This window comes from Poecilia reticulata, chromosome 12 (assembly GCF_904066995.2).
Source record: "Poecilia reticulata chromosome 12, P_reticulata-male-v2, whole genome shotgun sequence".
Taxonomy (NCBI): Eukaryota; Metazoa; Chordata; class Actinopteri; order Cyprinodontiformes; family Poeciliidae; genus Poecilia; species Poecilia reticulata.
This window is the reverse complement of record NC_088841.1, coordinates 9,522,621-9,541,049: the sequence shown is the minus strand read 5'-3', so window position 1 is coordinate 9,541,049 and position 18,429 is coordinate 9,522,621. Positions and strand designations below refer to the sequence as shown.

The window sequence follows — 18,429 nt, the reverse complement described above, 5'->3', positions numbered from 1 at the left end:
TTGCATTAGAAAAGACTTGATCTAGTGATATTACTCACAGAACAATAGCTGACTACAATAGATATGAAAACTGACCCATTTATTATAAGCTAACGAGCCTGCATGCAGGATACAAGCCCTGATGGATGGAAATGCTGAAGCGAAGTACTTCTATCAGAAATGCAGGCAGATATGATCTGATACTCCTTTTTGCTGCTGATACTGTACCGATATCAATACCGAATCGGGGCACCGCTTATTTATAATGGTGCACCAGTGCACAAAGCATGTTGATTAAAGACATGGATGAGAGAGTTTCTTCTGAAGGAACTTGACTGACCTGCACAGATACCTGACCTCAACCAAAAAGAACACCTTTGAGATGGGTGAGAGCAATCAGCCTCTCTTGTCCAACATCAGTGTCTGACCTCACGTATGCAGATGACCAAACATTCCCATAAACCTCGTAAAAGCCTTCCCAGAAGAGCTGAAGCTGACATCTAGCAAACCCTCTGCAGTAGGAATGGGAAGTCACAGAAGTGGAGGTGTATGCACACATACGATCCTGCATGCACGTACAATTTTGACCCCGTTAAATTTGTATAATCATTTCAAAAAGAACAGTTCAAATCCGCCATCGAATTGCCAAAATACTTGATGTACTTTGCCAACATGGCTGTAATTACTTCTGAACGGTTAAACAGACCCCGGGCCCCCCTTTATTTTTTTGTCTGTTGAGGCTTGTCAGTATTGATTAGGAAGCGAACAATAAGCTGTAAATCTTCCACTGCGTGGAGCCTGGCAGAGCGAAAGTATCCCAGGCTCTCTGCTCCCCAGACAAATTAAACTTCAAAAGGCGAGGATTTAAACGTAGGTGTAAGCATTACAGTGTGTGGGTTTACGGTCCATGTGTCCACACCGTGGGTGTGAGGCCGTGGATCTTCAGGTGGGATAACCGTGTTTGTGGAGGCACTCGTAGATCTGGCAGCCTGAAGCGCCTGAATCTGCATGAAACAGATCAGATTCAATAGTGCGATAATCCCTCCGAGTTATGGCGCCTTCCTTCTGGACAGCTGCCGCTCTGGCCCTGTGGTGGCCCACATCAAGCCACTGCACCTTTCCCACGCATTGCAACCTGCTTGAAACTGGATGGATGACTTAAACTTGCCGATATTAGCTGCTTTGTAGTTCTGAAGGCATCCGATGAGTGAAATAACAAATCTTCTGCACGGTATATTATGCAAAGCAGACCAGAAGCTGCTACAGAGGAGCTGTTATCTGCTGCGCGTGTCGTGATGCCACATGCAAATCAAACACACCCACCGTGTCGAGTTTCTTTTGTTTCGAGTCCAACCCGCAGTAGGAAAAAAGTCATAATAGTGGACCTCATTTGTATGTAGCATTCTTGGACTTAGGATATATGCTGTGATACAACATAGGAAGCCAACAGAAGCTCACATTAAAACCACTGTTTCCCCTTTCAAGCATTCAACAGACATCATTTGCAGTAAGCAGCCACCTGTATTCCCCTCACGTGTTGTCTAAAAGCGCAAACACACACACACACACACGCACACACACACACACACACACACACACGCACGCACACCCCCGCACACCCCCGCACACACACACACACACACACCCCACACACACACACACACACGCACATGCAGGCGGATGATTTCGATCCAGACCTCGACCTGTTTGTTTCTGGCGAGTCTCAAATGCCAGCGAGTCACCACGTGGCCCCTGTGAAATGTCACTATGTCAGGTTGCCACAATTGATAATGGCGATCTCATTAAACGTGATCTGCTGAATTAACCTTTTGTCTATAGCACTCAGGCAGTCTCTGGGCACCACTCAGTCCTCACTCCGGCAGCTAAGCATCATCGTGTGCGCCCACCTGAGCGTGAGGAGCGGAGGCCAGGCTGCTCCGGTGAGGAAACTTAACAAGTGTAATGAGAATCGTATTAAGCCTGCTGCCTGCTTGTGAATGATACCTGCTACTGAGTCCACCTGTTCTCCAAATGAGCATCCCTGCATCTGGTCAGAGCAGAACGCACTCCTCCTAGAGGAAAAGTGTCATCTGTGCATCAGGTATGACATTTCTATACTGATAACTGATGCAGAGAATTTTGAAATGAGAACAACTTGTGTTTGGTTGTTTATTTGTATTTTTTGGTCTAACTCGTAGTAATGGCTGAGGTAATAAAATCAGTATGTGAATACCTGTTATTAAGACCTTTGTTTCCCACCTAACTGCAGTAACACATCACAGTTTTCATAGGAACAGCCTGCCCTCTTGTGGCCACAGTATGTAATCACAGATTATTTGCTTCTGGGAAAGGTAAGAAATGGTTTTGATATAAAGAACGGCACATTGTGTGGGTGGGACACCCCTTTATCATTCCTTAACATTTGTTAATCATTTTTCCACTGGGAATCCTTTACCTATACTCACTTTGTCAAACAAAGAAACACCGGCTGCCTGTGCAAACACAGCAAATCAAAGTAATCAGATTATCAGAATCAATTATCTGAATGACGATTGATCATTTCGCCTTACTCTAAAAGCATAGTGACATCTTAAACGCATGAAAGGCAGGTTATGTGTATGTATTTATTCACTTGATGTCACCAAAATCTGTTAATGAAAATACATTTCTATTTAGTTTGTTTTACTTCTGTCTCACTATAGTTTATCTAGTTATATCGCAGCAGGGGGGGGGATAGTTATGGACAATCTCAAAAGTAGGATTAGATTTAGATTTAAAACATTTTTACAGATGGCAATTTGTATGGTATAAATGGTACAAGATACACCTAACCCTACACCATATAAACAACTATCTTGCTTTTTTTTTTAACGCTGTAAACTAGATGGACTTTCTTTCTACTTTTGTCCTTTATTTCAGCATACGTTTCATTTTTTTTAAAATTCTGACTTTTAGGTAAGATTTTCTTCAACTGATCTCCTAAAGGTCGAAATCCCCTGCCTGCACAGATGAGCTCTTCAGTCTTCTGAAACAGAGTGTGCCACTATTATTTTCTTTTTTTTTGTCAGGTAGGCATCAGAGTTTTGATTTCAGCCTCTCAGAGTGCTTTGAGGTATTTTTTCCACTCACAGCACTGAACACCAGACTTCAACACATCACCCTACGCCTCTGTGACTGAGATTAAAGGGATCAACATTTATTCTGCACTCTCATTTCTTATTATAATATTATGTCTGCCTTTTCTGGAAACCAACTTTTCTTTTACAAACAGATTTCCACTGGGCATACAGTCATGTTAAAAACAGAAGAACAGTGTTTGTATTTTGCTAACATTTAACATGAATTAATCCCTTTTCAATCCCAAACAATTCAAGTTATTTAACTAAACATCTGTTGGAACAACACATAACTTCAGAAAAGTTGCTAAAACCTTTTGTAGTTACTTCCTCCCAGCAGCTGTCAGACTTTATAACCATCACTGCTCCCAGCAAACAAATAGGTGTTTACATTCCTCTGAATATTTGCAGCTTTTCTCTTCTCAAATATATTTCTGCAGTTATTTGCACATCTTTGTTGTTTGCACATTTTATTTTCACTTATTGTAAATATTCTGTTGTTTTGCATAGTTCAAATACACAAGAAAATGTCATTTTTAAAAATTACTTTAAATTATTTTTTTTATTTATCATTACCTTTTTTAGTTTCAAATTATTCGAATGACCACTGTGGGCTTTTTGTTCATGAACAGAGTGGGGTACAAACAATTTTGTCCAACCTGACATAATTTTGAACATGGTAACAAGATGATGGCAACACCTAGCCATGATAAAATCATTCTACGCTGAGGCCTAAATATCCTGGCAGTAAATACAGTCTCATTTCACAAGAGGTTACTTTAAAGTCAAAGCGCCAAATGGTTGTCGTTTTTCAGCGTTACTCATCTAGCAGAGAGGGTGTTCCCTCTCTTGCAGTTGCAACATTAAACCCATTTCGGTTCCTCATTTGAGTCCTGAGAACATGTTGCATAAAATAAGGTGCTACATTTAAATATCTATGAATAAAATGGCTTCAGGATTCTGAAGACAAAGTGTGAAAATGACACATGTGAGTGAAAGCTGGTATTTGAACTGTTGTTTAGCTACGCTTAAGTATTTACTGCTTTATAAGAACTTGGACACTAAAATAAATATGTCGTTATATTTTGTAGATTTCAGATGAGGATATTTACAACAGAAGGCAAGCCCTCCCCAAAAAACACCCCATTTTTAATAGTAGCTTGAAAATGCATTCATATACTCTTGAACTAAAGCTGCAATATTATGTCGACATTTTACGTGACAAACACAATGCATGAAACATTTACAAATGAAAGTTTGAAATGCATTTACATTCAGCCACTTTGAATGAACACTTTACAGAACCACATTTTGGTGCAATTGCAGTTGCAAAGCTCTTTGGGATATGACTATAGACACTAAAGTATTTACTCATTTTCAGTAGCAAAACATCTCCGGCTCGGTCAGATTGAGTGACGGACATCTGCGCACATCAGTTTTCCATTATTGCTACATACTCTTAGTTGGATCTCTGTCTGGACTTTGACTGAGCCAATTATGGTTTGCGTTAAAACATTCACAACTATGCTATAAGGCAAAAATTTCACTGCAACTTCGACTTTTCAAGGTTGGCTTGCCGGAAGCACAAGTGTGTTTTCCGTTTCATCTGTGCAACCCCAACATGATTGGGCTCAAGACAGCTTGGAGGAGACTGTCCAACAAAAAAAAAGACCGTCACAAAAATGTCATGATAATAATAAGGCTGCTTTCACATGTCTATCTGCCAATAACAAATGTCTTTATGCAATATCTGAGTGTGCATGTGTGCATGGAAGAGTTCACGAGTGAATTTTATTATCTACAATTTGTAGATTTCCAATAATTTGACAATTATGCACCACATTTGTCTATGTTGCATAGCATCATTTTTTAGGTGGAATGTGACAAAATACAAAAATGTTCCAGGGGTGTGAATACTTTTGTTAGACGCTGTAATCGCCACAGACAAGTAAAACACGATCCGGCGCCTGTACAAACAACATTCCTATATAGTTCTGCAAATATCTCCTCAGTGGCTTTCTCTCTTTCATGTTCTTGTTCTGTTGCTTTCCCTCTAGCCAACAAAAGGCTTTTGCCCAGCCTCCTGTAAAACCACAGGGTAAAAATGCACAACATTAACCCTTTACAGGGTCCGTTTCCTTCTCTTGTCCTCCCTGGATCTCTGAATACAGGTTGAGCAGTGGCAACAGTAGGATTGATGTGACTCATTGCTTCCTTTTGATCTCCCTGTTCTTGTATCTGAAAGTTCAACAATCGCTAACTCTCCGACCGAATCGCTGCAAAGGTGCGGGTCGTTGTAGGAAAGGACGTTTTTAGAGCTGTGAGCAAAAGAAAAATCTCCAAATGCATGGAATCCTAAGTGCATGTGGCTTAAGCCTCTCAACACAAACTGGCCACATCCCAAACAGCATGCGAGTTTAGCTCCACTGAGTTTATTCCAGGCTGCTATACTGGGAAACAGTTCTTTCTGTCCTTCAGGGAAATCTTTGAGCATGGTGCATTTCAATGTCCTGGAGTCTTAAATGGAAGCAGATGTTTCCAAGACTAAAACTTTACATAGGGTTATAATCAAGCGAGGGATTTTTTTTTCCCTTTCTTTCCCTTTTGCGATTTTTCTTCTTGTAATTTGGGTCCATTTTTCCATCTCAATTAGCCTGCTGAGCCCCATTGTGTGCTGCGTGTTTAGCTACGCAGCCACATATGGGAGCGATTACGGTCCAGTGTTTACCAGAACTTACTGAGGGACGGGCTGTGCGGCTCAGCAGAGGAGAACCGTCCTAGCTGACACCGTCTCAGCTTCCCCCAGTCTACCACCTTTTATGGACGCAGTGTAAAGAGACGCCGCGTGAGGGTATTTAGGATATAGTATTTTGCAAATCTTAAAAAAAAAGTGAAAAAGAAGCACAAAGTGCAATAATAACTTTATGGGGATGTGATGAGATGAATTGTTTCTGTATTTAACATACAGTTTGAAATCATTGCCTAAAGTTGACATTCATGGTTTCTTTGGACAATAACTCGTCCTCTGATGCTTTCCAACGTCTCTGCAAACTATGACGTTATCAAAATGACGTAAATAAGCAAATGCATTTACCTAAGAAGACTTGGCACACTAACACAATTTAAACACGATGCAGCAAAGTTATAGTTTGAATATGTACACACAAAAATGCACAATGTTTTAACAGGGGTTGGCTGGACGTTTTATATCCACTGTAACTGTCATGTTTTAATGATTTTCTTTTACTATCCAATCCCCCAGTTCCACTTGTCGAAGATGAACTCGTGAAAATAGCAGGTCAAATAGAAAAGCCCGGAAATCCCTCTCCTCAGCAACCATCCGCAGTGAAGAAAACCATTTTGTTCCCATGGCTGAAGGATAGTCCCTTCAGTGATCTCAAGGTCTTTTCCCAGTCAGACATGCAGAAAGAAAAACCCTCCAGAGGTAAACACTCATTTTAATAAGATGCCAGAACCATCCTGTACAACTATAGGGTGCAAGCATCAGTCTGTCTATTAATTTGTCTGTATCAACAAAGCAAAAGTTGTTTCTGCATTTGCAAGGAGGAGGAGCTTGTTTGCTGTGATGGCTGGACTTTGCTAGAGCTGTTAACAGTAAGATTATTTTGGCCTTTTAGATGGACTTTCACTGCCGTTGATGACCAAACCTTGACTCGTTTCCAGTTATCAAGATGCTGACGCTCACAGAGAGTGGCGAGGCATCGTGCGTCTAGAGAAGAAAGATATGTTGGTTTATTGCACCCAGGATCATCATACCAACGTCTGACAAAATATTGTATTTGTAAGCTGTTTTAATGTTTTCCAGTTCTGATTTATGTTACGTTTTTCTTTCACAAACAGAATTCACACAGTAGTAGTGTGTTTTTCTAACATGTGGCTATGCAATAATTACAGGAATAATAAGGAAATTTTGATAAAAACTAAATACCTCTAAAATTTCTGCGTAGTGCAATTTAAAAAGCTGTCATTTCTGTAGAGGACTACATCAGGATACACTGAAATGTCCCACTGAAAATGGCTAAAATTACACACAGGTGCATCACATCAGATGCATGATTTCCACCTCACTTGGCAGATTTCTGAAATGGGGGTTTCCCCTGTTTATTCCTCAGATGTTTCATATGCAAAAAGTTACAGCGAGAGTGAACATCATTGAGCTAAAAGAGCAATGCGAAGACTTCAGGAAGAAAGCTGTAGTCTAGAAAGGCACTTATAGAGGCATAAAAAGAATTTGAAATCAGCAACTGAATGGAAAATAGTCGACAAGTGGCCGACATTTAAAACAACTGGCAGCGTTCCCAGCTCCGGCTGTCGAGCAAGTTCACCCTGAGACCAAATTGCAATATGCTAAACGAAGCCTGACTACATCAGGCTCCTGCTGCTGCTGATATAAAAGTGCATGGCTGTACAATCAGAAGGAAACTGCATAAGTTCAACTTTCATGCAAGATGTGCAAGGAGGAAAATTTTGGTCTTAAAGAAAAACCTGAAAATGCCATGAGTGACGGGAGCTGGAAAGCAGACTGAGTCAAAAACACGACGTTCAACACACAAATCGACAAAATTCAAAAACAGAGAGTAAACAAAGGTTCACAGACATGGAGATCAGAACACTACATGTACAGGGGAGGATGATTACTGAGACAAAACCCAGGTGGGAGTTAATTAAGAGAATAGAAAACAGCTGGGTGAAAGCATGGCGTTCAGGAAAAACACCAAGGGAGAAAATAGCTGAACAGAACACACACAACCACAAAAGTGGAAAAGAATAAAAAAATAAAATAAAAAAAACACAAGACAACCCAACATGAGAATGACTCAATACCAAAACAAAAACTTGACTGAAAACTCAGACAGTAAAATCAGACAGTTTCACACAATGGCAGAAAAATAACAACAATAAAACTGTATCTGAGGTCTAAAGACAGGAGCAGTGAAGAAGGACCACAACTCAAATCAGATCTGGCTGCTGTTCCACGTCTTCCCATTTTTGCCATTCCATGGCTGAAATAAAGTTATATTTGGTGTTTACATGTAATAAAATCACAATATTTTCAGGGATAATTAAAAAAAAAAAGATCGGATAATAGAGATCATCAAAATGTGCAAGGTGTTGCAGAGGGGTGAAATGTAAAAAATTGCACATGTGCAGCTTTTTCTATGCACACTTTGCTGTGTATGTAATACTTAAAATTTACCAGAGAGATTGTGGGAATTTTTAGAGTCACAGATATATGGCATGTTCTACAGGGTGCTGCTTTGTTATCCACCATTTTAATGTATAAAACTTTGTAGATACACAATTCTTTTGTCTGTTTCAAAGGAAAAAGGAAATTTCCTCATTTGACTTTGTGCATCATTTTCTCCACAGGCTCACAAATGTCCCTTCCAGGGTGTTTGTTCCTGTTTAACTCCTCCTTAATTAAGTGTGAATACCAGCTAATAGAATAGCTACAACTAAATAATAAGTACGTTTGTCAGCACATTTCCTGAAATGATGTGTGAAAAGCACTTTATTGAACTCCCTATTCTCCTGGGATTATCAGTTATTTACAAATCCATTAACAATCCATAATTTTGAGGCAGAAAATCCCCCTGGTCTCTAGATGTTTGACACAAATAATAATAAAAAATAAGCTGTAACAGATGTTAATGAGCTCACCGACGAAGAATGGCATTAAGTTGTTTACTTACGATTCCAATTGTTACCGTAACTTAGTGACGAAACTTTTTCAAGGGCCAGAGTCTCAGCAGCTGAAGTGTAAACAAGCTTTGCAAAAGCATTCAGAACCTCTCTGAGTTTCTCACATTTTATCACTTTCCAACCACAAAACTTCAGCATATTATAATGCATTACAACACATGCAACAAAAAAGGTGTAAGAAAAAAAAAGTGAGAAGTGGAAGGGTTCAAGATAAATCCTAAGATAAAATCTAAAAAAGAAGATAAGGATAAAAAAAAAGTGTGGAATGCATTTTTCCCCTCCCCAACTAAATAAAATCAAAAACAATCAGTTCCCCTCAGAGTTCATTTGTTTGTAATCTCAGTATGAAAGCAGCTGCTCTGTGAAGGCCTGAGTGGTTTGTTGGAGAACGACCAAGGAAGACAGCTCAGGAAGACGCGCCCAGGATCGAGTTGTGGAGGCATTTAAAGCAGAGTTATGTTATAAAACTATTTGAGCTCTGAATATGTCACGGCATATAATTCAATCCATCGTCTAATTAAACAACAACAATAAAAGTCCTGTTTGAAGGGAGCCTGCAGTCAAAGGTCACCTCCCCAGCATGACCTTAAACACAGACGATAAGGAACGGCTTAGATCACTTAGCTGCTTAATAAAGTGTTTGTCAAGTGAATTTCAATGACTTGATTTGAATCGAATTATGCTCATGTGTTAGAATCACTTAATCAAGGACTAGATATGAATGTAATTATGAATATGTGGCAATTTTCACCATTCTTAGTTCTACATTTCTTTACATCTCTGTTTAAAACCTGCACAGCAACATTTGCCTCATGCTGTAAATCGGCTCTTCCTCTGAAATTCATTATGTTTTTGTTTTTATGTAGTCAACCTTGTTCATCTGTATACTTTGACTTGTTATTTCTGTTCAGTTCAATAATTAAACTAAACATTTAATTATTAGCGCTCCAAGATTATGCTTTTTGTGCCGTTTTCTTTTGACACAACCCAGAAAACCTGCCTTCACGTACCAGTGTTCGTCCAGAACACCAATCAATCACGCTGGTGATATCGTAACTTAATCTAGTGACCCGTTTTGTTGACTTGGAACTGAGAAATTTTGACTTCTGAGCATAAATCAAATACACACTAAGTATTAAGTAGATTATTCTACAATTAAAGTCATTTTACAGTACTGTGAAAAAGTAAAATCATAACTCATAAGTTATTTTACATAGTGCTAAGTAAGTTTGGACACCCTTTTCACCTAAATGAATTCATCATCTAAAATTTTAGGCAAAGTGTCTTAGCTACATGTTGATTACATCCATCTAGATCAGGAATCTTGTCAAGCATTTACCACACATGTTCTTCATGCAAACGGAGCTTTGAAGCTTCTGTAAAAAGCTTTACCAGTAAAGCGGGTGTACCCTACATCAGATCTCCTTTTCTAGCTTTCATTGTTTTGTTTTGGGGGTTTTTAAACAAGCCTGTGGTCACATCTCGGCATTGAGTTCAAACAAAGCACATGAATGCAGTGCCACACACTTCATCTACATCTGGAATCGGTACAAGCCAGAGCAAAATCCCTGGCAGCTGTAATCAGAGAGCATCTGAGTTTGGCAGCAGGGAACAATAATGAAGGCTCTGACAGCGTTTCAAAGCAAACAAACCAGAATCAGCTCGAAAAAGAGACGCTTGGGAAGGAATCGGGACTGCTCTGCTGTGGCAGGTGGAGTTAATGGTTGCTCTTGTCACGAGTGATTGAAGGCATATGTTCGACGTTTAGCGTATCGGCAGACAGGTTCAGGTTATTAATAAGAGGCAGACGTTTCCAAGCCGCAACATGGATGCGGTCTGTCAGAATCCTTGCCGCCAACTTTGTGGCGGAACTCCTTATCTTATATTTGTCAGGTCTGAGTCCATAGCAACGCGCTCTGACTGCACATTGTTAGCTTAATGATGGATTTGCTTTTCCTCACCCCCGCTCTAGTTCGGCTGCTCTCTGCCAGCACATGCCTTTCCCTTAAATGAACCACAAATACTTAAAGAAAAGATTGATGAGAGCCCAAAAGATTGCAAACAATGGAGTTAGTTTCCCCTGCCTCCTCCCCCCACATCTGAATCTGCTGATGCTGCAGCCGTGGTTCTTTGGAAGCGTTCTGGTTTTCGGTTTCTGGCATTAGCACAGGACATCTTTCCCCCGTGATCAGGGACTGCGTAATACGTGAGCAGCCATAATATTACCTGTGGCCGTCTCTTAAGAGTCGTGCCGCTTCCGTCAGCTCAGAGTCAGAGTCGAGTCAGTCTCCACTTTGCTCGTTGACGCATCACCGCGTTGTCTAAGCTCATAAATCCAAGATCAGCCAAGAGTTCAATCACAGGCAAGACTCTACAAACAGAGAGGCTGCAACTGTTTTAGAAAATAATTCAAAGAGACTCTGACTAGGTTAGGAGTTACTGTTCCTGGAGGATGTCCAGCCTCTCCCTCTGTCAAGCTTAAGATCAGAGAGTAGAGGACTTACTTTGTGCGCGTTTGCCTTAGCACTGCCTCAAAAAGCTTAGCTTATTTATGAAAGGAGCAGGTTTGTTCTTCGGTAACTAATGACTCACTGATGCTTTTGAATCATACGTTTCCAGGCCTTTGGTTTTCTTTCTTATCAATATATAATTATTTTACACCACAAATAACGCTTCTTACATCTTAGATGGAGAGCTTGAAACACTCTGGAGATCAGCATGTATTGTCATATTAAATAAATTGGAACATACATTTCAAGGAGCCCGGTAAGTAAGACTAAAAGTACATTTTAAAACCGGCAACAACTTTTAATAAGACCAGAATTAAAATAACACTACATATGTTAAATGGGCTGCACAGTGGCACAGTTGGTAGAGCTGTTGCCTTGCAGCAAGAAGGTTCTGGGTTCGATTCCCAGCCCTGTCTTTCTGCATGGAGTTTGCATGTTCTCCCTGTACATGCGTGGGTTTTCTCCGGGTACTCCGGTTTCCTCCAAAAACATGACTGTGAGGTTTATTGGCCTCTCCAAATTGCCCCAAGGTTTGTGTGTGTGTGTGTGTGTGTGTGGATGGTTGTTTGTCCTGTGTGTCTCTGTGTTGCCTTGCGACAGACTGGTCCAGGGTGTACCCTGCCTCTCGCCCGGTATGCTAGCTGGAGATAGGCATGAAGGGTTTCCCTCAGTGCATTATAAGCCTGGCGGGCCACCAGGCTTTACTTGTGCTCCCACCAGGCTTGGCATTGATAATTTATCTTTTTTTTTTTAAAGTATTGCATTTTTTAAGACTTTATAGTTGGTGTTTAGGCATTAACCTTCCAGCCATCCAACAATGTATAATTATCAAGTGATATTTTTTAAATTTCCTGTCAACTTTAAACATTTTTTAACTGAAAAACATGGCGGGCGGCTGGATGACGGCCCTACCACCCCAAGCACCGGGCTTAGCCAGCTTTCTGAGGGAAACCCTGAAATGTCATGCTTTCGTTAACTGTAAGTGGAAAATCATCATAATGAACAAAAACAAAGGCTTCAAAACATCAGCCTGTGTGTAATTAATCTATATAATGTGTTTCATTTATTGAACTGAGCTACTGAAATGATTTTACTTTTCAAAAATGTTCTACTTTCTTGAATTTGACTGCGCATGCAGTTCACTGGACTAGTAGGAGCTCATTATGTCACAATGTGAAAACATGGTGGTGGTGGCATCATGCTGTGGTGATGTAGATATGGAGAAGCTGATTATAGTTAAAATGAAGATGGAGGTCAATGAAGAAAAGAAGCTATTAGAGGCTGAAAAAGTTTCGACTATGACAGGTTAGGATTGCAGATGCATTCAATGGTGTTCGTAGAAGGTATTATACTTACATAATATAGGCTTGTATTAAAAAAAATACATCAAAAATGATCTGTAGAATTACTGTGATTTGTTTGGAATCTTTCATCAGACAGCAAGATGCACATTAGAAGAACATCTGCGCACAGAAACATCCCCATAAGACGAACAAACATTCAACCAGTAAATCTGGCACCGAAGAGGAAAATGACCCAATAATTACTTCCAGCCGAGGTCCATCCAAGTTTTTTTTTGCTTCCACCTGCAACTCTGCAGCTACCTGCTGTCAGGAGGGATATCTGCCAGCTGGCAGTGTGCTGACGGTGTTAGATAAGGCTTAGTCACGATGAAACAGTGTCCAAAGCACCAGTTGTGAAAAATAATAATAATTGAATGTGACCTGTTTGTATCAGAACGAGACAATCCCAGGGGATTAGCACAGAATGTCAAGTCTGAAAAGAATTAATTTCCAAAAGGAAATTAATTCTTTATTTTTATTTTTTCTCTTTATACTGTTTTGAAAAAAATGATGCATCATTCGTCAGTCACCCCATGGGCAAAATGCTCAATATTTCCCCAGGAGTAAAGGATTTCCCTCCTGAAGACACTTTAAAATGCAGAAACAAAATAAAAAAACCATACATATATAACCGACATTTTTTTCCTATTTTATGAACCAAACCTCTAATCAGAAATTGAGAGTCTAACAGCCTAATAAAGTAACTCATTAATCAAGCTGCCAGAAGGTGTCTTTCACTCTGGGCCTGTAAGAGTGGCCTGGAGGAGGAAAAGAGGTCAGATCAGTGTCTAGATACAGATTCCTCCTGACATAATTCCACAGGCAAGCATCTGGAAACACTTTTGCCGGTTTACGTGTGCAAGCGCGTGTTACTAACATTCTGCAAGGCTCCTTGTGAAGGGTCCTCTGCGTGCATGGTGATGCACTGCTGCTCACAGCCCGTCCTTCTCAGCAGCAGCCATTTACTTGAGAGTCTTTCACAAGCCTCTCGGTGCAGCGGAGAATCTATTCACCTCCCCCACCCCCTCGTCCCGTTCAGTCGCTCCTCGCAGCCAGCTTTGATTGATCGTCTGTTAAACCGCCTGTGCCTGAGAGACGGGAGGGCCAGGAAGCGTTTCAAAGTGACTCCCAAAGAAAAATGGGAACGAGCTCTTTCACCGCACAAGTCCGATCAGGAGAATCGAAAGGGATGCGTAAGTTAAAACGCCTGGCATGGATCTCGGCTAAGTCTCGCCCCTGCATGCACCGAACACCCAGAGTGCAGTTTCTATTTCCAAAGTGAGACCTGGCAGCAGCAGGGATGCCCACAACAGTTTCACCAACACACACACACATTTGATTACAGATAAAGCTCTCCAAGAGTAAAGCAATTTTTTCTTTATGCCCTACTATAGATTTGCTTTAATGCCAGGAGATGAGACCAAAACAAGCTGAGACCAGACGTTCTAAGAAAGTTACTCAGGGAGTCACATTTAGAGGTGAAAAAAGAATAAAATGGTTCTCTCAAACATGCCGCTTTTTGGGATTTTCCAGTCTTACACTGGAGTAAATGCCACATTTGTGGTCACTCTAATAAAAACACCAGAGTCCATTTACTGCTAAGAACCACCTAATTAGTCAAGAAGCTTATTGGCTACTGAAAATTAGCCACAGCATGATGCCACCACCACCATGTTTTCACATTGTGACATAATGAGCTCCTACTAGGCCAGTGAACTGCATGTGCAGTCAAATTCAAGAAATTAGAACATTTTTGAAAAGTAAAATCATTTCAGTAGCTCAGTTATATAAATGAAACACATTATATAGATTAATTACACACAGGCTGATGTTTTGAAGCCTTTGCTTTTGTTCATTATGATGATTTTCCACTTACAGTTAACGAAAGCATGACATTTCAGGGTTTCCCTCAGAAAGCTGGCTAAGCCCGGTGCTTGGGGTGGTAGGGCTGTCATCCAGCCGCCCGCCATGTTTTTCAGTTAAAAAATGTTTAAAGTTGACAGGAAGTTAAAAAAATATCACTTGATAATTATACGTTGTTGGAAGGCTGGAAGATTAATGCCAACTATAAAGTCTTAAAAAAGGAAATACTAAAAAAAATAAATAAAAAAAAGGTAAATTAACAATGCCAAGCCTGGTGGGAGCATAAGTAAAGCGTGGTGGCCGGCCAGGCTTATAATACACTGAGGGAAACCCTTCATTTAACATACGTCATGTTATTTTAATTCAGAAACCTGGTCTTATTAAAAAGTTGTTGCTGGTTTTAAAATGTACTTTTAGTTTGACTTACTGGGCTCCTTGAAATGTATGTTCCAATTTATTTAATATGACAATACATTCTGATCTCCAGAGTGTTTCAAGCTCTCCATCTAGGATGTAAGAAGCGTTATTTGTGGTGTAAAATAATTATATATTGATAAGAAAGAAAACCAAAGGCCTGGAAACGTATGATTCAAAAGCATCAGTGAGTCATTAGTTACCGAAGAACAAACCTGCTCCTTTCATAAATAAGCTAAGCTTTTCCATTACAAAATTTCCAAGAAAATTGTTAAAAACTCATCAATATGTTCCAAATAGCAGTAGGAAAGAATGGCGAGAATAAATTTCATTTCACTTATCCAGTGTCAGATTCATCCAAAAAGCAAGCTGGTCGGGTCATTGCATTGAACTGCAAAAAACTCCAGAGAAGCTTTAAGGGTGTGAGTACTTTCACAATGTGCTTACACTGATTCACAGTTGCAGCAGCTATGAAATGAAAAAGGAAAGAAAACGCTCCAGTAAAATATTGTGTAATGGAAGCTATTAGACCAAAAACGTCAGTGATGCACGGGGCTACCAGCTGGACTCCCAGCCACCAGGCTTTGATGGAACATTGCGACCGCACACAGAGAGCAGGAGCAGGTTGCAGACTGCATCATCCCGACGGGAGGTCACACATCTCTGAAACCACATCGGTTCATACAGAAAATGTCCAACAGCTGCACATTACATGGTCCGTTTGTCATCATGTTCCCTTGCCTTCATGCAAGAATAGTTTGGGGGCTGACCTCCCATGTCTTCTGATCTACTTTAGTTTTGTCAGAGGGCAGCAGGTGATGTCACCTCGATTCTTATTTTTATGTCAATTTTTATTTATTTTTTTTCCCGTTTTTCATTTTTTGAGAGTAAATGATTGCTGGTATGTGTCAGAGCTGGCCGAAGATATAATGAGACTCTGCGACTGCAACAAATACCGTCAGTAAAAGCCGTTCTCATTTTTTAATTTAACTTTAAAAACTTTTTTTTTTCTGGCTATTTTTGTATTTCTTAGCTTAAGGCAACACAACTTTCTGAGTTGCTGGTTACGCTCAACAATCTGTTAATTGTTGAATTACAACATCAAAAGTTTTTCTCAGTTCTTTTTCTCTTTTCTCTTATACTTAGATGCAGAAGTAGCAACAAGCAACACAAAACCTTGTCATTTATTTCTTTTTTTTTTACATGAAGGAGGATCCTACTTCTCTGAGCTCAAAATAGCTTCACAGTACAGCCATTTCGCCATGAGTCAGACTTCGCCACTGGAAATGCACAACCTTGCCCACCTGCTCATTTGCCACCTGACTTGCAAGGTGTCCAACCCTCGTGTTTCTCCTAGTAACGAAGGGTCGATTACTAAATCCGAAAACTTTTTCAGAGCCATGAAAGTTGAAGCGTCACCACCAGGTGTTTATGGTTAAGCTCCTCCTCTTGGTCGGTTCCAGGAGGATTCCCTGATATCCTGAGACCTGGCAAAGTTTGTTTATGATTGTGGTCTGCAATTCACAAATTGATGAACCGTGCTTAGCCTGACCCCTTACCTTCAGGGCAGATTACCACCCGATACCCCACCAGGAACCAAAGTCCCAAGAAAAATAAGTACGCAAAAAAAAAAAAAAAAAAAAATCAATCCACCTCAATGTGCACCGATCAGAATGAATCTGGTTAGATTCTGATCATACTTGGATCATAATATATATATATATATATATATATATATATATATATATATTGTTCATTGTTCATACCTTGTCTTTTGGTATGAAGACATATATATATATATATATATATATATATATATATATATATATATATATATATATATATATATATATATATATATCCTTTTTTTCTTTTTTTTTTACGAATAAAGATATTTACAACAAGCACCAACATGCTTTTATATGAAGGGGCAAAAGTGGATTTTAAATCCAACATAGCATATCGCATCTTTGGGAAGCGATATGTGCAAAACAAGATGCGCTAAATGCAGGACGCACATGCATGTAGTTATGAAATCGGCCCCAAAAGAGATTGTGCTTAAGGCTTCGTATCACCTTTGTCCGGCCCTGAGCTGCATGCCCAATCAGCTCCTAAATGTGGTCATTAATTCACAAAGGACCGAGTCGTGTCACTAAGCTGCTCCGGCAATATTGCAGAGTCAGGTGGAGAGGAAATGCACCCGTGCGTAAAGCGTCTCTCCAAGGCTTAATAAGGAGCCTTAACGCAGCGCTAAAATCATTATAGCAACAATAAAACCAGCAGATAGCAAAGGTACATTTAACCTCAAGTTATAGCTCAGTAGTGCCAAGATTAGACTGCACTATATATGACCACATAGTGTTGGGACATCCCCGCTTCTTTCCCCTCAATGTGCACCGCCAATCTCGCCACATCCCGTCTACAAGCCAAAAACGAAAGAGCGAAAAGAAAGAAAAAAGCACCCATTGAAACTCATCCTGTGCTCACATCGGAAATACCACTCTCAGATACAACAATGCTGCTTGTGAGGGACAGTCCAGGCAGTCTGATCGCCCTCTCGTCCCAGACAGAAACACGGTCGTCCTACCTGGTTATCTCGAAGCTGCAACCCTTCCGAAGGAGCAGAGCTCTCTTCCGCATGATGCCCTTGTCTTTGCCGAGGTACGCATTTTTATCCGAATTCATGGGTGCTGGACAAGCAGGTAGACTCTGAGAAACAAAAGCTCCTCGTTTATGAAGACAAAAAAATATATATATATGAAAATTTATAAATAAATAAATTTAAAAAAATTGAGCGGTGAACTGTAAGACAGAGAGGAAAGGGGAGACAAACCGAAAAATGATCCCTCCTGATGCAAGGTTCACCTCCTCTTAGAGAAAAAAACCGGGATGTTGGATCGTGTAGGAGGTTAGGTGCATGTTTTCCGGCTGCCGCGTGCTTCCATACGGTCTCCAGAGAGAGGAGGCTGCTGCGGCTGGTCACCCTAAGCGGACTGCGCAAGGCGCCTCGGTCGCTCCAGAGATCCTAAACAGTGTGAAGCTCTCTCCCCCTCCGAGCTTCAGTCCCACTGAGCGGCTGTTGGCCAGTGACTTCATAAGACTTGGGATGGAGGAGGAGAGACAGGGATGTCAATATTATTACGGAGCGGCTGTGCGCGCGCGGACATTAGTGGCGCGCTCGCTCTTGCGTGTTTGGGGTTAAACGTGTGTGCACGCGAGTACAGTCAGGAGCCGATTTAATGAAGCAGGAGAGAGGCATGGTGACTGCTGCTTTTGCTGCGCGCTTAATCGAGTAGAAAACAAAATATTCATAACAGATTGAAGAAACTATTCAACTCAAAAACCAATCAATGTTATTATTTTCTGAATTGTACTGAATACATTGTCAACATTTTCCATTTGGTTAAAAAAAAAGAACATTCACATAATATACATCAAGCATGATTTCTAATAATTGAAGTTTTTGGCGCTTGTTGATAC

General features: G+C 40.4%; 1 protein-coding gene across 7 annotated transcripts in view; it reads right to left on the bottom strand.

The window, feature by feature from the left end:
• The window catches only part of garnl3 (GTPase activating Rap/RanGAP domain like 3), an 80,109-nt gene extending 61,940 nt beyond the window's left edge, over positions 1–18,169 (bottom strand). Inside the window, exons 1-2 of one of the 7 annotated variants that reach the window (XM_081613772.1) lie at positions 17,783–18,165; positions 17,537–17,675 (exon numbers count right to left, since the gene is read on the bottom strand). In XM_081613772.1, the coding sequence (XP_081469898.1) occupies positions 17,537–17,634 (98 nt within the window). In that variant the 5' untranslated portion in view covers positions 17,635–17,675; positions 17,783–18,165. Of the gene's footprint in view, positions 1–17,536 lie in introns of all 7 variants that reach the window. The other 6 variants (XM_081613773.1, XM_081613771.1, XM_081613778.1 and 3 more) reach the window with 6 other exon arrangements.
• Between the last annotated feature and the right edge of the window lie 260 nt (positions 18,170–18,429).